We start from the raw sequence: 23,850 nt of genomic DNA, 5'->3' as shown, positions 1-23,850 counted from the left end.
CACATCCAGGTCTGTCTGGTTGTGCTTCCGCTTTAATCGATTTTCACTACCATCGGACCATTCACTACTGCCGAATCCTACTCCAACCCACCTCTCTCCATGATGCTTGAACTCTGTGCTCCTGTTTGCAAACGCTCGACTTCTGCCTGTGTAGTAAGCCTAAGCCGGCTGCTCTCCTGTTTGCTTTAAACAGGCCAGTTGTCTTCTAAAGGGATTGAAATACGAAGAAAAATGTTTACTTACATAATCACTGTTTTCAGGGCTCTGAATTACATCATGCACTCCCTCCTTTCCTTCTGCTGTTGGCCTCTGCCTGAAGGATGGCCCTTACTACTGTGCCCATCTGACAATGCTGAGGTCTTTCAACAAATGCCACCTGAATCTGCCTTCCTTTTAGTTTTTAAAAGATATTTGCACAAGATACAGAATTCCAGATTGAATTCTTTTCATTAGTACTGGTCTACACTCTTTCCTTGCTGACTTGTTTCTGCTGAGAAATTAGTCCCCTAGCCTCTGTATGTGATGCGTCTTCTTCTGTGGCTATGTGCGTACTTGTGAATGCGTGCCACAGTATCCCCCCCCACAAGTTCAGAGTTCTGCTTTGTGGGGTTCTCTTCACTTTTATGCTAGTCCCGAGGATCAAACTTAGACTGTTAGGCTTATACAGCAAGTGCCTTCACCCTCTGAGACATCTCATTGGTCCCTATGGATACTTTTTTGGTTTTGGTTTTACATTTATTTATTCTAGAGATTGAGGGATAGCATATGTGTGCTTGATAACACATACAGATATCAGAGAACAACTTGGAAATGCCCGCCCTTCCTTTCTTCCTTCCTTCCTTCCTTCCTTTCCCTCTTTCTTCCTTCCTTTCTTTCTTTCTTTCTTTCTTTCTTTCTTTCTTTCTTTCTTTCTTTCTTTCTTTCTTTCTTTCTATGATGCAATTCTGGGAAAACACACTTGAGAGCAAGCACCCTCATCCACTTATCCATCCTCCTGGCCTCATCCCCTCATCCCCCTCTTCCACCCCCACCCCAGCCTCCTTCCCCTGCCACTTGTAAGAGTTACGTTTAATCTTTAGTTTTGAGCAATTTGGCTTAATTATTTCATACTTCCAATGCTTGTGATTTCCTAGATCTGTGGGCTGACAATTTTAAACAAATTTAGAAATATTGTAGCAGTTAGTAGTACTTCCAATGTTTTGTTTTCTTTCAGTTATCCTCCCTACGGGTTCACAACTCTAATTCTGTATCTCTAAGCCCTTCAACTCGCTCCACAGTTCCTAGACACTCCACGCTTCTCGGCTTGCAGCCTCTCTTCCTTATGTGCTTGATTCGGGGCATTTTTTGTTGCTACATATTCATAGTCACTAATTTTTCCCACAGTGTAGAGTCCACCATCCATCCCACCTGGCGAGTTTCATCTTCTTTACGGTAGCTCACCCCTCTACAGGTGACTTAGATTTCTCATGCCCCTTGCTCATTCAGTCTTTCCCTAGCTCCTTTTTGGTCTTGTTTTTTTGTTTTGTTTTGTTTTGTTTTTGTTTTTTTGTTTTTTTGGTTGGTTAGTTGGGAGTTGGTTGGTTGGGTTGGGTTTTTGGTCATTTGTTTTGTTGTTTTAAAGATAAGGTTTCTCTGTATAACCCTGGCTGTCCCGGAAAGTTTGCTGTAGACCAGACTGTAGACCTAGAACTCAGAGATCTGCCTGCCTCTGCGTCCTGAGCACTGGGATTAAAGGTGTGCACAACCCCCACACAGATTCTTAAACACCCAGGAGTTACTGCATACTTTCAATGCCTTTACTGCTAACACTTCTTTTGTGGCATTTCTCAGAAAACTTTAGGTAAGTGATTTTTTTCTCCACTGCTTCTCTAAATGTCTCGTATTCTTTATCGGATGTCACGAATTGTCGAGTTTCTGGATATTTTTGCATTCCTTAAAATATTCCTGAGCTTACTTGGGCATAGTGTGGCTTCTTTGGGTCTTGTTTTGAAGCTAATAGAACCACAATGGAGCAACCCTGGTTGAGGGCTAATTTCACTCCATTACTGATGGAGAACCTTTCCACACTTTCTCCAGTGAGGTATGACCTATGCAGGCGATGCACAGGTAACACTAAGAGAACAGCACTCACTGTCAGACTGTAGGAAGTGGATCTGGGGACTTCTGGAGTGTCCCTTATACCAACATATTTATCAAAACCCATCAAGCTGGTAGACCTGTTGCCTTTAGGTCTTTTTGATGGTAGATAAATCACATCATGGAAGGCACAATAGAAAAGCAAAGCCACTCACCTTCTGGCTGGCAAGGCAAACAGAACGACAGAATAAAACCAGGAACCCCAAATCTCCAGTGGTGGTCCATTCCTGATGTCCTAAAGCCTCCTCATTAGGAACTACCTAATGGAGGTTATACCACCTCCCAGTGGGATATAGGAAGCCATTGGAAGGTGGACATTTGGGAAACATTTATCACCCAAATTGTACCAAATGTCTTCTTAATTGCATCTATATTTAATGAAACGACTTTGAAGTGTTCTACCTTATAGAGTGCATATAAGAGAGAGCACTGATATTTAGTGAGCATTTGCCATTAAATTTTAAAGGTTGCTTTATTACACTATCTTAACTGGGCATCATGTCTACTCTGTGGATTGAAGTACCACCTCCTCATCTGCAAGAGGAAAATGGTAGGTGCTAGCCCAGTTTACTCTTAGGGAAGAGACACTGGTATGACTACACTAAATAGGGGCTTCGTTCTTTAAACAGGCAGAGAGTCCTAATACCTGCGCCATGCATGGGCCACACAGAGTTCATCTGAACCTCAAGGAAGACTGCTATGAGGCAAGAAAAGAGGCTCAGACAAAGAACGGGGCTCCTGCACAGCAACTGAAGTAACGTAAGGAGTGAATGTGCAGTTACTTGCTTACACCCTGGAGGCAGGTTGTAAAAACAAGGGTAACTTTGTCCTCAGATATGGTAACAATGTGTGAGTCCAGAGTCAAGGAGGTCAGGCTACAGAATGGAGTGAACATCTTGCCTCTATCAGCTCCTCTAGTTCGGGCAAGCCTTATTCAGAGGTTGGTCACCTGTCTGGCAAAGACTGTGGGTCTTTGGGAAGGGGGGGGGGGTCACCCATAGAACAATGGGCTAGAACTGCTTCCCTGAAGTAACTTCAGATCATATCCTCCAGCTGCAGCAGCTCAGAGTCGCCTTTCCTGGAGGCTGCTTCTGTGCGGATGAATCCTCTCTAACATCCATTTTAGGGATGTTCCTGGTACAATAGAAAGCTGAATTGTCTTCTCTCTCCTCGCGAATTTACTTTACTATCCTGTAGCTTGGAAAGTTTCTCGGGATCCCAAAAGAGCAACCCCAGGGCCACCTGAAAGGGGAGCGTGTCACTAAAATTAAGACTTGCCTTTACAGCTCGATTTAAAATGAAGGATTCCGTGAGTAACTAACTGTCCACCCTGCTCTACCCAACACCTGTGTGTACGCTGGTCCTCTCAGTTAGTGTATGCCCTTTATCGAAGAAGACAAATCCCCATGTGAGCAAGAGTATGGACAAGATGCGGTAGGGATGGGGGCTGTGGTTCTTGCTCTTAGGTGGAAACATCATCCTCAACTTGTTTCATGGTGTGTGGAATGAAGCCAAGGAAAGGAATCAAAGAAGCAACGGCTATTCTCACCTCAGCCCAACCTCATACATGTGGGGGCCTTTTTATAAGAAATGGAGGAAGGAAGGAAAGGGGAAGAAAAATGAATGGGGAAGGGAAGAAGAGGAGGGGAGGGGCAGGTAGAGGAAGGTTGTCTTGAGCTGAAGTCTGAACTAAAACCAGAGTGTAACCACTTTCACAAACATGTTAGGAAGTCTCCTGGAAGGTCTCCCTCTCCCTCTTCCTCCCTCTCCCTCTCTCTTTTTCTGAGCCTCCGCACCCCCCAGAGCAGTGCTCTGAGCCTTCCGTGGTGTGGGGGTGCATGGAGTCAAACTTCCTATGTCCCGCCTCGCCCAGCAGCCTGAACCCTGGGTTGGACACCATTTGAACTCACAGTCAAATTTTTTTTTCAAAAAACAGTAATTACTTTTCATTGTTATGACGAAACATTTTTGGCAAAACAGTACATGCAAGGTAAGATATATTTTGGCTCATGGTTTTTGAGGTTTTCAGCCCATCAGAGTGGGGGAATGTGACAGAACAGTTCACATCATAGCAGCTAGGGGGGAGAGAGAGAGAGAGAGAGAGAGAGAGAGAGAGAGCTGGGGGAGGGGGAGGGGAGAGAGAGAGAGAGAGCTGGGGAAGGGGGAGAGGGAGGGAGAGGGGGAGAGAGGGGGGGAATATGCACCTATGCTCTAATCTTTCTCAACCATACTGAAAGCAATCTGACTACCTCCCAACCCCCAGCACAGACATACCAAGAGTCGTGCTTACTAATCTAGGCACCTATCAATCCAATCAGGCTGTCAATCAAGACTGATTACCATAACTGTCAATAGTCATCTCCAAATGTCTCTGACAATATTTCCCCTTTGATAAGTCTCTTTAAGAGCCTTCTTCAATGCACATATATTATTATTTATTTATAATTTACATGTGCCAATCATTATCAGATAACATTCTCAACACATACTCTAGAGCCTAAATCATCAGTAGTGACAATGGATACTGTAGCGGTATTAAAAAGAATGCCCCCATGGGCTCATAGATGTGAGTGCTTGGTTATCAGGAAGTAGCACTACTTGAGAGGTATTAGGAGGTGTGGTCTTGTTGGAAGAAATGTGTCACTGGTGGTAGGCAGTTCCAAATGCTCAAGCCAGTCCCAGTGTCTTGCTCTCCCTGGTGCCTTCAGATTCAGGTAGAGAGCTTGTTGCTACTTCTCTAGTACCATGTGTGCATGTAAGCCACCATGCTTCCCATTGTTATGACAGCAGATTATATCTCTGAAACTATAAGCCAGCCTCAATTAAACTATTTCCTTTATAAGAGTTGCCATGGTCATAGATGTTCTTCCCAGCAATAAAACACTGACTACACCAGGTATGAATCACATATAGGAAAGTTCTGGTACTTAGGGTTTTGTCTAAATCTTATCAATGTAATTAAGTCATTGTCAATTTTACTTTCAGTACATTGACGACAATTTGTTTCAGGGGCAGAAAAGAAGACACTAGAGATTTTCCTCATCTTCTTGTGTCTGAATTGTGCATAGTGTCTGTAATCTGTGCTCTCATTGCTGGAGACACGTAAGCGATGTGCCCATTTCCTGAAGACTATCGGGGTAAAGCTAACTCACCTGGTTTGTAAATCTACTCATTGTGTCTCTAGAAACCTAAGAACATTGCAATAGGCTGAACAGAGAAACAAGAGCACCAGCATAGGCCCCCCAGCCCCCACACTCATGATTCCCTCTTTCCCTCAGGATACTTTGTATATATGCAAATGATCCAGACAGACAGGCTGAGGGAGAAGTGATGTGTATTTTCAGTATGAGTCAAGAAAGGGCCTTTTCTAGTGTTACATTAAACATGAATTCACATAGATGTTTTACTGGTTTCCTCCATGATGGCTGGATTGAACACCTCCTCCTTTGGTGACCCTGACCTACAGGATAGGTGTGTTATTCCAGAGAGAGACCCTACTCGGACACAGGGCACCATGGGCAAGACTTGGAGTGACAGAGGGAAAGAGATGAGAACAGAAAGGCACACCCTCAAGAGGACCACGGTGTGATCTGAGTTCTGGACGAGAAGCAAGACTTGAAGGATCCAGACCACACTATGCAGAGACTGGGTGGTCCCCATGCAGAGATGACAGATCTCCAGCTTGGGTCTTGGGGCTTCAATCCTTTTGAGCCCAGGTCTTTCTGAAACCATCCTTCTAGATTCTTGTGTACCAGGATAAATGAAAACACTCCTTGGAGCATAATGAGCCCTTAAAGTTTGTTTTCCAAGATGTAAAAGAAAAGCATTTCAGCCCTTCCGCAGATAAAAATAACTCGCCATTGATTTTGAAATCCCTTTCATTTGTCTCCCACAGCCCAGTGCCATACAATGGCACTTTGTGTATAAGCCTTCGCAGTGGGCCAGCTACCCCGTTCCCTCTGCCTGCCAACAGCAGGAGGCCAGCAGAGGCCTTGGAGCCCTGTGCCATAGTGGGAGAAGACTTTGGGCTGCCCAACGTTGCTGTTGGACTTCATTCAGAAGGCCTGGCTGGGCGGGAGGAGCCTAGGGAAGAAAACAAACAGAGCCAGCAGTAGTGGAAAGTGCTGAGTCCCAGAGTTGGCAGGCACACACTGGGAGCTGCTCTGCCCACCTGCAGCTGCGGTGACCCGCCGATGGCCTGGGTGCCTGTGGCCATACCCAAGGCCTGTTCAGAGAAGTCAGACCCTCTTCTTCCACAAAAAGGCATTCTAGAGTCCACATCCTGTAAGTCTGGGGAAAACATGGCTCTCTAAAGGGAGAAAGGGCTTCTTAAGCATGCCTTCTTATACATTAACTCTCTTCCTTGTAGGTCTACATCCAGCTGGCAACCACCATATCACCCCGGTGAGGTCTTTATCATTATTCCTATCTCATAGATGAAGAAAGAGGGGTACAGAGAATGTAAACAGCGTGTCTGCTCACACAGCTCACAAAAGACATGGCCTGGACTTAAAACCAAGTGGTGCATCCTCAGAGTGCTGACCCTTCAATGCAATGTCTTCTTGCTTTCATTTCTCAATTTGCTTCTCTAAAATTGCAAGATGCAAGACACTAGGAGAAAAAAGGCAAGATGGAGAATAAACAGAATAGATGGGACAGAAAGGAGAAATCGCCAGGGACTAGAATAGTACAGAGTCTTTAAAAGCAGTAGGCTATTAGCTCAGAAGGTGCACTGCGAGGCTATGTACAGAGATGGAGGATCCTTTTGGAGGGAAGATACAACAGACTCCTGCTCTTCCTTATGCCCCAAGAGGGATTCTGGGAATGTGCTCGGGTTCACTTGCCAAACATAGCTGGGCAGCTCTCTGTATGGCTGGAGGAGCAGAAACTGAAGCTGAGAGAGGAATATCAGCCTTCTCCTATTCTTCCAATTACAGCCTGGGTAGAGGAGGCACCAGGGCTGGTGAGGGTTTATAGTGCCCTTATGGTGAGAAGAAACAGTCCATTCTGGATTGATTCTTTATTGGGTACACTTAAAGATTCAAGTTTTTAACCTTTGTTAGACTGACAGCGTGATTTTTAAGCCAGTCAAGCAATGTGACTGAAATTGCCTTAACTCTTAGGATGTGATGATAAGACTGGACCTTACCTCTACTGTTCTTTACAGATCTAAAATCCTTATCCTGATGATACTGGTACCCAAGGAGAAGGATGATACTGGTGTCTTTAAGTAGAGTCCACCTTGCAGGGATAGAGTCCTACCTTGGTGCCCATCACCAGGGCATGCATCCCACAACCTCAGTGGCTTTCTGGTTGTGCCCACCTCTCTTCAGATGAGCTAACTCGGGTTCCAACTCCTCTCCTTCCTCCAACCTGTCCCCTCTGATCTGCCATGTAGAGACAGGGTGACCTTTCTAAGCACAACGCAGGAGCTGTGGCTAAGTCAGTAGGAAGAGTGCCAAGACTCTACCTTGTGCTTCACAGGGCCCACCATACAGGGTCACCTCCCGCCCATCTCTTGTGACCCCACCCCAGCCTCTGCTTCTGCAGCTTCTGCTCTGTCCTTCTGAGTTATGGTTTCTCTCGCAGGTTGCACGTTTTCTCTGTACCTCAACCTCTCCCATTCCCACCTGGCTGGCTTCATCCTCACCCATTCAGACCACAGACCTCTTCAGGTTCTTGTTCTTGGTATCAAGCCAGTGTCAATCTCACTGGAGAGGGATTCTCATCCATTCCTTAGGTGACCTCAGCATTTAGCAGGGTATTGAATCCATCACAGCTAATACAAATAATAATGAGGACTAACAGCGAATCCTCTAGAAATGAGCTTAAGCCGGGTGCATTACCTGGAAATTGGATGAGAATAATCCAAGTAGAGAAGAAGAATGTGGGAGGACTTGGAGTAAAATAGGATTCGCATTCTTGTACCAGTTCTGTCACCAATGGATGATAGTTGGAGGACACAAGTCATGTACCCTCCACTGCCCTGTGAAATCATGACTGCCTAGCTGAAGGGATTGTATAATGTCAACTTAAGGTGATTTGGATTCTAAAACTGTAGAATCAGACTTCTGACATTTTGACTCTTGGCTATCACTCTTCTAGGAGTGTCTAACCTACTGTCCACAGTCCAAATGTACTATACAATAACTATGAAGGTGTCCCATTCCAAAAATTATAAGTTTAAAACATTGTAAGATTGGGGGTGATTATTTTGTAATTTGATTTTTGTTTGTTTGGTTTCTTTATAACAGGATTGACCATGACATTTGTAGACAAAATGGTTGTGATGAAATTGTAGATTGGACACCCCTGAAACACTGTTGTGTTTCCCAAAGAGACCTTTCAACTCAATATAGAGGAGAAAGGAGCTGCCAGCAAGACCCAGACAGAATGATTTGAGGAAACTGGAATGCTCCCAGATTCCCTCAGTTATGTGTTCCCCCTTGTTTTTAATTCTTGTCTTTGTTGTCTGGGCTTCAGGATTTGGATCATCACATACAGCAGCAGAGGGAAGACTCTTTGGAATCTGTAGTCAGAGTTCTGATGTGGAATTTCAAGTAGGCTAAACACACAGGTTCCTAAAGCAATGAACATGTGCTGCCAGTATCATGCCGGTGGCACACTCGAACCCTCCTCCAGGGCTCTGTGATGGGGCATAAAAGGGGCTTTAAATTCCTTGGGCACCAGGGCACGGATATACTTTACTGTTCTGAAAACTTGGCTTTGGAGAAAGCAGATACATGCACACATATCTGCCACTCCAAACACCCGTCATTGTCTATCATCTTATCTACTTAAGATGCAAATAATACTCATATACAAAATACATACAGATGTGTGTATATGTCTCCAATTAAAGGACCACATTTCTTTGTGTATTGCGACTTTGTGAATCTTCTATTGACAGGGAAGTCAGAAATTATGGAACAAGACTGACCTAAAATGTAGCTTGGAAGAGAGACAGGCTCTCAATTGTTAGGGATGGGGTTGGGGTTGGGCTGTGTTGTTTCCTTCCTTCCTTCCTCCCTTTCTTCACATCGTTGGGACCTTGTGTACAGTAGATAAGTGCTCACTCATCACTGAGCAACACCCCCATCTCTGAATTAGGTCTTGAACTTTCTGTCTCAGAGATCTGTGAGGCCAGCTACCATTTCTTATGAACAGTGCACAAAATTCCCAAAGTACATAGAAAGTCCCTATTGCCATCTCTCTTCCATAGTTTGGAGGAGTCTTGAGTTGACAAAGCAATCTCAGACCAAGCTACTAATTGTTACCACTGGTGGTCTGGCCGTCTGAAGACCGGTGTCAGTTTTTCAAGTGTCAATGCTCTCTTGTTATTTGCAGGTACACCTTGGGAACGGATCTCAAAGAATAAGCTGTAGTTTCACATTTGCCTACACAAATGTTACAATTGCCTGCTATAGAATAGCTCAGGTGCAATGGCTTCAACTGATAGTGTGTCAAGCAGACAACATAGAGAAGACACTGGCCATCTCTGACCTTAGTAATTACCACAAGTGGCTGCTGAAAGTTTCCTAGACTCTTTATGTCTTATCACAGGGAGTGACCAGAGTCAACTCAACATCAAAGTTCCCTGTGCAGTGCTGTGGCTAGGCGTATCAGAGCCTGAGTGACAGAGAGGAGAGATTAGACAGGTCTGTAAACTCCCTGCAGGCTTTGGGAATTGGGAGCGTGTCACAAGACCTGGCCATTGTAGATTTCCTCTTGTTGCTGTGGGCAGATGTTCATTGCTATCGTTATTTTGGACGTCAGCACATAGAGATATGCCAGGCCATTGAAGAGTGGCTTTCCCAGGACAGACATATTTGTCAGGAAAATGGAAACATAGGAGGGGGCTGGGACATAAAGTAAAACAGGAAATGGCATTGGCCCAAAGGCAGAGGACAGGTCCACTTTATCCCCTGAGTTCTAAGCTCTCAACGTATGGGTGTGACCCAAATTTATCCTTGGGATTTTTCTCCAGTGCATCAACGCCTGCTATAATTAGACCCCTGGAATGATTGCCTTATTACAACAGGTACCATAGAATGGTTTTGGTCTTGTTTTTCATTGCTTTTAGGACCAGGTGGGGTTTTATAGCATGGAGGGATCCCTTTGGGTGGTTTGCAGCTAACAGTAAATTCAGCCAATATGGGATAGGTACCAAGTGGCTAGGGTTGGTCCTAGAGGCAGCTCCCAGGTGCGTCAGAAGGATCCTCCCAATCTGAGACAGAGAAGAGCCTCTGTAGAAGCAGACCACATTACCAACCACCTCCAGCGCGAACTCTACCAAAAAGGAGAGGTCACAGAGGATTTTGACAGTTGAAAAGCATCCTTGCTTAAAAGGAGACTTTGTTCCCTTTCCATGTTTAGAGGATGAAGTGTACCTCTTAGTACCAGGATTATGGATCCCACAGAGGGTGAGCCACCACCCTGTGTCCTCAAAGGAAGTCTTTCAAGTCCTAGGGCAAGCACATGGAAGAAACAAGGGGTTACAAGTCAGATGGCTCTCTGGCGAGCCCGGTGACCTTTTGTACTCCCTTCCACTAGCGTTTCTTGACTCCAATAAGCTTCATGTTAAATAAACATGAACTAAGGAGAGATATATGTAAGAGCTGCAGACTCACATTCTACAGGGAACAGGCAAACATGTAAATGAATGAATGGGGCTGGCCCACTGGGGATGAAATAGAGTCTTATTCATCCAGGAGAGAGCTTATTCAGTGTCATGGCATATGTCAGGAGGTTACTCATTTGGGCCATGTAAGTGGGTTCCATACTCTGAAGGACAATCGAATCATCTCAGAGAAGGAATGTTGTTTTGTTACCACTATCTTCCATGGTCTCTCCCTCATTTCCCCCCAAACACAGACCACAATCTCTCTTTAGGTTAAAAGAATTACAGTCCACTATGTTGAAAAGCTTTGTCATGGTGTGGATATGATTTGAACCTAACATCCCAGTGTGCTGGTGCAGCCTCTTGGAGATAGATGGAGGCTGGTGGAAAGTGGTTAGGACAGGACATGACCTCAAAGGGGATTCATGCTGGTTTTGAAAACGGCTTAGTTCTCTTGAGAGTTATTATAAAAATACCAAGCCTGACCCCTAATCGCTGTGGCTCCCTATCTCATCAGGGAAGGTCTCTGTCTACACCCACCCAACACCATGCCCCCACCATCAGGTCCTCAACAGAGGTCATATACATAGGGCCACTAAGTTTGGACTTTGGGCTCCAAAACTCTGTGCCAAAGAAAATGCTTTTCTCTGCTACTTACCTCAGTTATGTTCTGATAGCTACAGAAAACTGATCCGCACGTATCCGCTTATCAGCTCAGAGATGGAAGCATGGTCAGAAGTTTGGGGAATTGGATATAATTTCATGGCTACAAGGATTCAAACCACTTGGCACATCTTACTTGTTACCTTCTGAAAGCATGTGAAGTCTGTGCATGCCCACCTTCTCTTAAGTGACTCCTGTCAATAGTAGCTCTTACCTTACCCCACCCATCCTTCTCAACTCCTGCAATGGTTGCTATATTACTGCCTTTCCCTCCACAATGGCTTCCATACAGTGGCTTATTGGTGTCATTAAGAGAGCACCAAAGCCCAACTGCCTGAAAATAACCCACTGGATCTGTGGCTTCTGGATGCAGAGAGAAGGGACTAAGCTGACTTCACTCACATGTGCCTTGTGCTGTTTACTGTGGTCTCCGTGTAGTCAGATATCCTGAGAGATAACGTCAACTTGGATCAGTTTTTGTCCAAAGCTTTGACTGAAGCTGCAACCCATTTGAATAGTTTATGCAGGGTTAGAGGATCTCAGATGTGGCTTCTGGTTGGCTTGGGAGTAGGGGCTTTGCCCAGGTTTGCAGCTGAGAAGGACAAAATCTGAGGACCTCACCTCGACAACAAAAAAAATCTGTCCAGGAGTAGTGGTGGCTTTACCAGATACCCAAGACCAAAGCCACTCTCCTGGCCAGCTGGGCTCTGACCACTAGACCACACAGTCCGTGTTTAAAGTGTGCTCAGCAAACCTCAAGTTCCAGGGCTGAAGAAACAGATTTTCCAAAAACACAGTTCTCTTTGTGAACAATTCAGCAAAAATTCTCTTTCCAGCTGTGAGTTGGGATTCATGTTGCAAATGTTGGTGTTAATTAAAAACATCCACCTTCTACAGTTTCAACTAGAAAAAAAAAACCCGCATACAGAATGCAGCCCTAAGCATTCCTGTCCCAAAACACTTGGAAGTATGTATTCTATTCATGACATAGGCTGGAGTGGTTCTAACAGATAGTATCCTTCTTCGTGCCTAGCCCCAGTGGAAAAGTTGAGGCCAAAGAGATGGATGTGATGAGTTCTAACTGCCAAAGAGCACAGCTTTCTTCAGAAGAAACCAAACATCATGGTCTGTCTATATGAACATCAGGAACTGGACCTAGCTGGACTCCATCAGTGACTACCCGTTGAGTCGTCAGTTTTTTTCTTCACATGGTTCTTGGTCCTTCAGACATGAACAGTGATGTTTGACAAGGAAGGTGGGGGCAACAGCACAGGTGGAAACAAACAATGCAGGGAATCACTGGGACAGGAATCCTGTGTCCCTATACCTCTAACCCTTTATTAGGCAACCTTTATCTAGAATGACCCTAAGCCGCAGGATCTGGAGAACTGCCCTGTATTTCTTCTGTGCTTTTCTCTGGTTGATTGATTTCTCCTAATTCTCCCACGACGTAGACAGGAAAGAATCAAGCCAGAGCCACCTCATTATGAATGAATTTCTTTGTTTCTTTAATTTCACACAGTTTAAAATACAATATGAAATCAGCCTACAGTATATAAAAAATTTTCCAGCAAAATGATGTGCCAGCATCAGCTACTTAAATGAAACAAACCAAAAACTCCCCCATAAGAATTTTTTGCATTTGTTTTTAAAAAAAAAACAAAAAACATTTAAGACACTTACATCGCTACATCTCTAAGCTACCTCAGTTCTGATTTTTAAAAAGCACCTGCTTTTCCTTTTTAAATCTTGCTTTTAAATTTTCAGCATTTAAAAAATATAAATTATATGAAAATACAAGTTGGAAAAAGTCAAACACAATATAACATCTTTTTCACCTCAATAATTCTCAGCTTTAAAAAAAAAAGTATCCTTAAAAAAAATTCAATAACTGAGGCAGTATTCCTGATAGAGATAAATTCACTTTAACATATATACTTCATATATGTATTTGTATACATATACTTGTGGTTCCTTGAAACGTCTTTGGAATGTACGTAAGAGTTCAACAGGTTTATATAGACCCCAACAGAGAAGGCCGCATGCACAGCATGGCTAGGAGAGAGAAGGTGTGATTTCACCATGAAGGTTAATGCTTTAAAACCCAGAGTGCTGGTCTCCAAAGTGAGGAAGAGCATCTCTGATCCTGAATGCTTACAAGGTCTCCATGGCCACACCATCAGAGCTCTCCGCAGGGAGCATCCTTAGCCCCGCCTCTGAGCCCAAAGCCAGCCACACAGGTTAAAGCATTTCTCTGGGAAAATGATGGAGTCGCCCAGCTAGGTCAGATCTGTTCATCCTTCCTGTGAAGTGAACGTGTTTTAAAAGAGCATCAATGCAGCAATGCTGCTACATTTCCAGTGTATAAACCACCCGCCACTCTTCCTGGGATGGTCTCTGGCCTTCGGAGGAGATGGGGGAAAGCATCTGGCCAGATGGACAACAAAGCTGTCTGACTAATATACTATCTACAAATCCTGAAAAGTGGTGGACCTAGGGAGAAAGGGCATCAAGGCAGGCAAGTCAGCACGCTGAGGAGTGTGGGAGACACTTTCTTATGTCTTCTCTGCTAGGGGACTGCAGGTGGTAGGCTCTCAGGAGGGGCATTCCCAGCAGGAACCCAATATGGAGAAGGGTGAAGACTTGGGGAAGTGATTTTTTTAAGCCCTGTTGCAAAGAGCAAACAACAATACCAGCCCCGGCTGTACTCTTTCATTCACCATTATGGAAATGTGAACAGACTCTAAGTAGAAAATTCAGTACTATTTCAGCTGCAACTTTATACAAATGTACACACACACACACACACACACTCACACTGTCAGTGCCCAACAAAGATCACATAACATAAGAGAAAACAGCATAATCCAAATGATCCCACCTAACACTCCCTGAGCAGCTCCTAAATATTTTGAGAGCTTCATTAAGGCACCTGCATTTGTAAGATCAAAATATATAGCTGGAATGTTTGGCCTTTGCTTCCTTGTGGGGATGCTCCACTCAGTCAGTACAGAACACCCACGGACAAGAGTTATAGTCTTAGTAATTCAGAGTCTTCAAGGGAATGTGGGAGTCAGCCATCAACTCTCCTGGAAGATGATACCAGGGAGCTACAAACCCCGAAGGGTGAGCCTGGAGAGGCCCACCTCAGCCAATTGCCTCTCTTCTCTCAGGGATGTCACTGTCACTGTCTTAACTAGGCAGCTATACAGTGGAAGGGATTCTAATGATCCCAGGCATGTCTCCTTACTTTTTTTTTTAACCCACAATGGCTTATTTTCAGGTCTCCTCTCCCATCAGGCAGGATGATGGCTGCCTCAATTAAGTCTGAGTTTAAACTTGGAGGAAACTAAACATCTATCTAACTGTCTCGGGCCACCTTATTTTCCTTACCTAAGCGCCTTCCCTTGTATTTTCTCCGTCTCCCTCTCACCGCAGTTGACCTGGGCTTGCCCTCTGCTGAGGTGGTAACAGGTCAAGTGCCAGTGCTCCCTGCCACTTCCCGGCAAGCAGTCTCACCTGAAATCCTACCTGACGAGCACCAAGTCTTCAAAGGAGGCCGAGTCACATGCTACTGAAATACCCTCTCCACTGCCGTGGCCTCCGAGCCCTAGCAAGTCTGGACTCTTGGATTTGTGTTGTGATGGCTGAAACTACACTTTCAGTCACGTGTCAGGATGCATTACACTCCACTTTCACTGATCAGTGATGAGGGAGGGGCAGCAATGAGGGATGCCGGGGGGAACATAAGACAAAGTAGAGGAGAACTGAGAATGTTAGTTTGGAATGGCATGCATTGAGGCCTTAAGACCCTCGGGGTAATGCCCATGCAAACGGCTTTTATTCTGAGTCTTCCATGTTTCGGGTAGCGGTTTAACCAAAACCCAGGTTAATCCTGCTCCTTGGATTTCGTTTCCAAGACTTGAACTGTGCTATGATGCCGACGATTCCATAGAAGAGCTGCAGAATACATTCAGTGCAGAGACTTAACGCCCCGTAACTAACACTAAGTCCAAAGCCTGACAGTGAATCAAAGGAAAACAGTTTTTACAAACCGCAGGTGGAAGTCACACGCACAGTCCCCCTGTCCCCAGATCAGCATTCGTTTCCTTTAGCTGTAAGAGTTTGGGGTCTCTGATCTCAGTACAGAACTGGGATTTTTCCAATGGGGTCTATATAAACAGTTGTCTTTCACTGTGACAAGAGTCCTCAGCCAGCAAATAACAACAAACTCACAATACTGCAATACTGAGACCACCTTAGAGCTTAAGACGATATTTTTTTAAGGAAAAAAAAATACTGGCACAAAATTTAATAAAATAAACTTCAACATAAAAACAGTTTTGGACCCCTTCAATCAAAGTCCATCATTGTTTCAAAAAGTAGAAAGGTTAATAATTCTTGAGTTTAGTAATCCCCTGAAGAAACTGTTTTCAGCCCACCCACAAAACTGACTGGCTTTCATCAATCTCTTTCATCTCAATGTGATCATTCCTCCCACTAGTAGATCCACAACTCAAGATGAATTTTTTTTTCTTTGATTTAAAAAAAAAAAAAAAAAAAACGGACACTTAAGTTTTTTTTTCCTCTGCAAGCCAGGTCCAACAGGCTTCTGAGAAGACCTCTCCCTTCTGAAAGTCTGCTCAGGAGCTATTGCCCCGCCCACCCCGCAGGTCCTGACCTCCTCTTTCCGGCCCACCAATGGCCAATGGAATACAGCGGCGCTCCCTCAGCTCCCACCCCTGAATGTGAAAAATGAGTTCTGGAAAATAAAACATTGAATAACAATTAAAAATGAAGAGTCCAACCAACAGGGTTGCTCTTTGAAAGGTCTCAGCAGGGTTCCCCCAGCCCCTTCCTTCTGCGCGTCTGTCCATGACTAGTCAGCATCCGGCTTTACATCCAGCATGGCGTGCAGCTCTTCAGGGGTGTATCCCAGCAGGCTCTGCAGGTCGCACACAAAGCGGTATACGTAGCGCTTGCCCGCCGTCTTGTGGATGATATTTTTGTCATAATAGTAGCGAAGGCCACGGCTCAGTTTCTCATAATTCATCTTAGGTTTGTTTTTCCTCTTTCCCCATCTCCTGGCCACCTGTAATAAAAATAAAATTAAATACAAGTGTCTATACAAGTCTTCACATCCATCATGGTGGTCAAACAAACATCATGTGTGTGTGTGTGTGTGTGTGTGTGTGTGTGTGTGTGTGTGTGTGTGTGTGTGCATATGTCTGACTTATTCCTTCATTTCCTTTTTTAAAAAATATTTTGAATTGTTTATAATAACTATACATTGAATGTATAGTTAGGAGCCATGGACATTCTGAGATTATTTCAAAAGATGTAGGCAGAACAATGCAACATTTTAATACAGCTGTGCATTGTGTCGTGATCAGACCAGGCTAAATGGCATGTCTTCAATCACAGGCATTTCCCATTACTTTCTGGGGACCATGCAAAATAACCCACATTAGCGATTCTGAAATACCTGCTAATGTTCTGTAGGCACCCTACAGTACCACAGAGATTCCAGAGTTGCCAATTCCTGTACCTGCATTCTTGGGCTCATTAACCAGGGTCTCCCCAACCCCTTAGCCTCCTCCTGGCCATGCTCAGATACGTCACTCTTTTATCCTCTGTGTCTGTGGAATCAGCAATTCAGTGTCTACATGTAAGCGAGAATATGTGCTGTCTTTCTGAGCCCAGAGTATTCCTCTCAATAGGACAATGTCCCTATCCCATACATGTGACTGCAATAGAACTTCTAATTTCAAGTGTCCAAGTGTTGAGTTCCATTTACTTGTTCAAACAGTGACTCTGAACTCCTCTGGAATACAGTTAAAACACTTGGTCTTGAAGGAAAAGGAAGAGCCGTGGGGCAGACATCCCTCTGGCCCACATTATAAGCAGGCATCCTTAAAATGAAAGCACAGAACTGGGCAGAAGGGAGAGGATGGGAGGAGAGCGCTGGCACCTCTGCTTCCACCAGTAGGAAGCATCCTTTCTGGACCAGGGTAGAGACACGTTCTCATGTCTGCCAGAAGAGAGATCTCTTCGTTCATATACCAACCATTTATTCAACACTCTGGGATGAAAGGATGGAAAACGATCAGAGTGGATGCATCTTTCCAGATGCACAGAGCCAGGGACTAGACAGAGGGCAGGACCAACTCTGTACCAGGAACTTATATATACATCAGTTTGTCCCAGAAAGTGTACACACTTTGGGCTCTGCCAATGATGAGACAGAAGCTCGGGCTGGCTGCATCATAGGTCGCACACGCAGCAAGCAGCAGAGCTGAGCTAGAAATCTGGGCCTACAGGATCACAATCCCAGCATTTTCTCTCGCCCATTCTCAGCCCAGGACTCCCAAGTCACTCATTACATACCTCATCTGGGTCAGAAAGCTTGAATTCCCAGCCATCTCCTGTCCAGCTGATAAAGGACTGACAAGACTTATCAGTGAGTAATTCCAGAAGAAACTGCCACAGCTGGATCGGCCCACTTCCTGGAAGCACAAGGCACAGTGGCTCATTAACAAAACACACTGAAGGCTCACAGCAGCTAGGCCCACTAGGCAGCAACCCTCACCAGCCTCCCAGCCTGTCTAGACAGGCGAAAACTCAGGCAAGCGACAGCACAAACACTGGAGTCAGTACTCTGCGTTCAGAGAAAGTAAAGATTTCCCTTCCAAAAGAAAAAGGAAATCACACAGGATGATACACCATGTGTCTGTTTTTATTAATTTCCAGGTTGGTCTCTTTTAATTGCTGTGCTCTTTTAATTCCAGAGTTTTCTGGAAAGACAACACCAAGTCTATCTTCACACGTGTTCTACGGAATTACTAATCTTGTTTGTTTGTTTGTTTGTTTGTTCTGAGATGACTCACTACAGAGAACTGGCTGGCCCGGAACTTGTAGACCAGGTTGGCCTAAAACTCAGAGATCCACCTGCCTATGTCTCCCTGGTGCCAAAGGAGTTTAGTCTCTCCTCAGCACACATAAGCTTTGTGAAGTAAAGGAGCCAGCTCTTCCTTACCACAATGAGAATATACCTCCAGCTCTGTGAAGCCATCTTGCAAAACACATTGTGAAAATAAAAGCACTCAGCAAGTGCCTTCTAAGCAAACGACCTAGAGGGCTGTAAAGCCTTCACTCCCGTCACATCTACCCATCTGTAAAATAATCCACTTAGTGTACAACTCAAATACGTGTTCAGATTTCTTGGGAGTCCAGGTAAGTTAGCAGCTGCTCTGAGCTCAGGAAGCTAAAGATGGCAAATGAGAGACTCACTGAGAAGCCATTCTTGGTGACCCGGGAGCAAACCTCTCTTGAGAAACGGACTATATAAGAGCTCCGGTGTCAACTCTTAAGTTTCCTGATGATGCTCAGTAATCTCACACATCCCTGACAGAGAGACACAGAAAAGATGACCTGAGTCCTATGTGCACTCTGTATTAACACTACAGACCTCAAATATGAGAAGATTGCTAACAAAAAACTAAGGGGAGCTGCTACACACTCCCTTAGCTACACATCAATCACTGTGGCCTTAGCTACACATCAACGCTTTCTCTCTGCTTGTGAATTCTCAGTGACTCAACGGGATAGATACTGTTATTAGTCTATCGGTTCCTACCGTGCAGGAAAACAACAACAAAACCACAATGTACAACACAGCTATCTAACTTGGGTGAAGGCAATCAGAAGAGAAACAGGATAGCTGGGTCAAGACTTCAGATTCTTCAATACACTGCCCAAACCAAAAGCCAAGGGCCTAATTAGATTCCCTGCCTGGTTGCCGTAACTCGAGTGCTAAATGGTTCTAGCTTTCAGAAGCCATCTCCCTTGCTTCTCACGTAGTCACACTCTTGAGATACACATGGCCTACTATGCTGGGTACCTATCCCAACAAGTGACAGTGCCAGCCCCAGAAGGCCCCCTGAAGTGGCTAAGTTTTATACTATTAGAACCTCTCTCGTACTGTCTTAAAATTTTCTCTTAGAGCAAGGCTAACCTATTAAGATTAGGAGAGGGATGGAAAGATGAAAAGACCCAGACAGGTCCTAGTCACTGACGGATGGGTAGCGAGCATAATTGCAGGTCCTAAAGAGGCAGACTCAGGAGTACAGCACAGGCTGGGACAGACAAAAAGAAGAGGACTTCAAAATCACATTATGAGTGCCAGCTTGGGGGACAGAAGAAATTTACAGTGTTACCTAAGCTTCAGTGGCCAAGAACTCACCACAGCCTATGGGTGATGACCACTAATGTCTGAATGTGGCTGGACAGGGGAGTCCTCACATGGAAGCTTTTTCTCCTTAATGTTACTTTTCCTACGTTCAGAGGGAACAACAACAACAACAAAATAGTGTTGGTATGAGCATTGGTAACCCACCTCCTAGGATTAACTATTCTTGCCATCTTTTATTCTAGACCAGAGAGAAGAAGAAAAAGGAAGACAAGTTATCTCAGGCAAGCAGAGCTGGAAAGGTAAGACATGTCTCTTGTTCACTGAGTGGCAACATCAGCTCAAGTCTCCTTCCTGGGACTCTTGCAGAAAACACAGGTTAGCTGACCCGAGCGCTCCCAGCAGCCCGCAGGAATTTAAACGCTAGCATCCATCTGTGTGCAGTCCCAGCATTATTGAGGCTAAATGAGAAGTGAAAATTCAAGACCATCCTGGTCTACACAGTGAGACCCCTCCCCTCTCCACCCCAAAGTGAGGATAAGAACCGACCATTGTACCCAATGAGACAATCCCAGGGCCAATCCTAAAACTTCCCAACTGGACTTTTCATTGACTTCTACACACGGCCCTTCTGTTGGAGAGAGCAACAGGAGGAGGAAGGGTATGGAACTGTGGCTTCAGAGTTATCACTTTGCTGGGTGATGTCACAAGGACCTTCCCTGATCCTACAGCAACATATCAGCCTCACTTCAGTTCTGGAGGGAAAGTCCCCTTGGAGACACAAGCATGAAGGCGGTTCTGGGGTCGCAATGCTTACTGGCTTTGCATATCTGCCAGCCACATCCAAGTCCACACCCCAGACTCACGAAAGAGACTTGTAGTCCCAGTTACAGGTCTCCTGAGGCCATTTCTCGACTGCTTAGCGTAGACCTGTTCACACCCTCAGGGCTCCAGCCTCCTTCCTTTGCCCATGCTCCAACATGCTCTGAAAGCTCAACACTTCTTCAATTCCCCTTCCCAGATCCTGGCCCCATCCACCTACCCAAATGGATTGTGGTTCCGTGAACCTCTGTCGCCCAGAGCAGAAACTGGTACTAAGAATAGCGCCAGTCATGGGAAAGGGGAGCTCACATGTTAAATGTGACTCACAATGGCAGGCCTGTCTGGGGCCCCAAGGCAGTCAACGGAGCCCTTCACCATGCTGCCCCACGGTGTCACACATCAGGAATCCAGTCGCATCATTGGGAAACTATGTTGCTCCAGTAGAGCTCGGAGCCACAACAACAGAGGGGTCCCTGTTAGAAGGAGGTCTTCCAAGGCGGGGCATGAAGGAACACAGGACACACACCCAGCTCCCAGCTCCTGAATCAACTTTGTACCCCTGGCTCTGCTCTTCTCAGGCCACCCCAGCTAGGGAACTTCCTGATGGCTTCTCCTTCTCGGACTTGATATTAGAGTTAAGTTCTTATAGGATGCTGGCAGTACTAGTTTGCGAACCACAATCCAGACTTGGGAGAAGTACACGGAGCAGCCTGGGCCAGGAGACAAAGAACACCAAGCCTGCTACCCTCCAGGGGACCTGAGAGAGGCCACAAATCAGAGGCAGCTTCCCATAAATCCCTGCTCATCTGGGTCACATTTTATGTCTCATCTTTATCAAGAAATTGCAAGGCCTAATGCTTTCTGTTGATGACTGAATATTGAGGTCTCCTGTGTTTTGGTCACTGACTCTGAGGCTAAACCTTGAAGTAAGCTGGAAATAAACCTTATTGAAGTGTGTGCGTGCACATGCACAAATGTCTGGCTTGTCTGGTTGAGTGTTTCTGTTTCTCTTGTTGGTGTTTACAGAATTGGAGACTAAACCCAGGACCTTGCACGTGGTAGGCAAGTTTTCTAAGACTGAGCCATGCTCTCAACTATTTAATTACCTATTCATATAAGCATCCATGCATTTTGAGTCGGGCTCTCACTACCATTGCCCAGGATGGCCTTGAACTTGTAATCCTCCTGCCTCATACCCCTGAGTAGTTGAGATTGGAGGTTTGCACCAGCAAGACCAACTATGGCAACCCTTCACACTTGACAATGTCACCCTCATTCATTTTGTGTTCTCGGCTTGCAGACTACCTGCCCAAGGCAGTGACTCAAAGCTGGCAGTAGAGGAGGCAAGATTAGACATCAGGTTCTTCTACTCCATCCACATTTCCACTTCAAATGTAGTTCATATCTATCATCTGGGCCCTGGTAAGAGGCTAACACAAGACGTGAGCTCGTATGGATGGAGTCGCCACCAGACAGCTGTTGTCCTGGCAGACTGCTCCTATTTTTACCAAGGTTTCTTTTTAAACTATCCCTACATCGCTCCTCTGTGGGGCTGTGTGGGTGAACACATATGTGCACATATATAGAGGAAAAGAAACCTCAGGTGTCTGAGAGAAGCCACCCACTGCTGTAGTGATCTGGAAGTCCAAACAGACTAGACTAGAGCTAACTAGCTAGCTAGGCCAGAGCTCCAGGAATCTCCCTGACCTTTCCTTCCTAGCACTAGATGTCGAAAGCACACCAATGTGCCATGCTTTTTAAGGTAGGTGCTAGAGATCTGAGGGTCAAACTCCATTCCTCGTGCTTGGGAGGTAAGCACATTGCCAGCCGAGCCATCTGCCCATCTTCCCACTTTCACTGTGTTTCCTATTACTGGAATGTATATGATTCCATGGAGGCCCTCTGACAACACCTGACCAGCACACACCTCCCTGCTAACAATTCTAACACTATGTGTTTTATCAAATGCCTCCAGGTTGGTACTCTTACGTTTGTGATGTCAGCCATGATACCTCAACATTTAATGAATGCTTTTGCCAAAACCATAATCCTCGGGGGGGGGGGGGGGAGTGGAAGCATACAGGTTTGAAAGGTACCTAAAGGCATCTCTCTATTAAATTATATTTGGGGCCAAAATATGGATGACACCCAGGCTATGCTGTACCAACACACTCCCAAAATAAAGCAGCCACACCTCTTGTCCTTAGGGGGTTCATGGCGCTCTAAGAAGCTGAAGTTCTTTAGTTCTACTCTGAAATTCAAATTGAATACCTCAGTGTGGATAGGAATGGCATATTTATTTTAACCTATGAAACTCTCATGGTTGAGCACCCTTGCAACGGGGCTGACTCTGCCCTGAGACACATCTGGCAGGTGGCCCTAAAACAGCGAATAAGCCTGGCTGGCCCCTCCCTTCCAGCCAGGTGTCTCTGCCCACAGCCAACGGCGACAGCAAAAACAGAACACTGGAGTCCGGAAGTGACCCGTCTGCTCAGCATAGCCTCCCTTTTTATACCCCGGGGAGCACCTGTCTCTGCGATGGGGTGGGTGACTCCAGAGTCTTCATACACCCTTCTAAGTCATTTACAAACAATCCCAGAATCTTATTGTTTCCATGAAGTCATGGTGTTGAGGGGCCAATTAAATAGAAATCAGCCAGCAGTTTCTTGCTGTGTATTGGACCCTGTGCAGAGCTGCACTGGGGCCTGTGTGAGGATGACACTGCTCTGTAGCTCGGCTCTCAAGGCCTGGAGAGAACTTTGATAAGAGAGAGCAAAGGCTGTCTGATATCTACTTCAGTTCTATGCCTAGAGTTGTCACCTCCTGTTTCTTCTGAGTTGTGGCTTTCTGGTACCACTGTACCATCCCATCTGGCCTCTAACGTGGCCTAAATATGGTGTATTCTACAGTCTTCCCACAATGCCTTGATTTAGTAAGTCCCTACTATCCTGTACTCTATAAATGTGGCCCTGTGTCAAAGCCTACAAATCAAGAGTAGTGAATAGAATATAAACTCTACTAATGAGACCATTAAAGTTATACTTGCTAAACACAGTGATGAAAAATAATTCAGAAACCCAGAAAGTCAAACGCGTGCGCACACACACACACACACACACACACACACACAAATGCATGCAGACATATATACACATAAAGCCTGCACAGATGGTGACCCATACAGAACTTTGATTTTAATTCTTCCTGGTGAAAATGAAAGATAATGCAACTCAAACTCCCTGGGCTTCGTTTTCCTGTTCCTAAAATGGAATAGCAATTTTGCTTGTCTTTAATCTACAGATGTCCATTAGGCCTCTCTTAGAGAAAAATGGCAGTCATAAGGAGAGAACACTGAGGAATGAACGTCAGAGCCGAGCAGTCTGGGAAAAACACAGAAATCGTGCAGAAAAGTGAAAGATAG

The 23,850-nt window shown here is 45.2% G+C and overlaps 1 protein-coding gene across 6 annotated transcripts in view; it reads right to left on the bottom strand.

The window, feature by feature from the left end:
• Window positions 1–12,903: 12,903 nt before the first annotated feature.
• Ets1 (E26 avian leukemia oncogene 1, 5' domain) overlaps window positions 12,904–23,850 on the bottom strand; it is a 121,580-nt gene continuing 110,633 nt past the window's right edge. For all 6 annotated transcript variants that reach the window (NM_001372534.1, NM_011808.3, NM_001038642.2 and 3 more), the window contains 2 exons: window positions 17,807–17,925; window positions 12,904–16,511 (listed from right to left, as the gene is read on the bottom strand). In NM_001372534.1, the coding sequence (NP_001359463.1) occupies window positions 16,299–16,511; window positions 17,807–17,925 (332 nt within the window). In that variant the 3' untranslated portion in view covers window positions 12,904–16,298. The remainder of the gene's footprint in view (window positions 16,512–17,806; window positions 17,926–23,850) is intronic.

The sequence above is a fragment of the Mus musculus genome, chromosome 9 (assembly GCF_000001635.26).
Source record: "Mus musculus strain C57BL/6J chromosome 9, GRCm38.p6 C57BL/6J".
Taxonomy (NCBI): Eukaryota; Metazoa; Chordata; class Mammalia; order Rodentia; family Muridae; genus Mus; species Mus musculus.
This window is presented reverse-complemented; position numbering and strand designations above follow the sequence as displayed.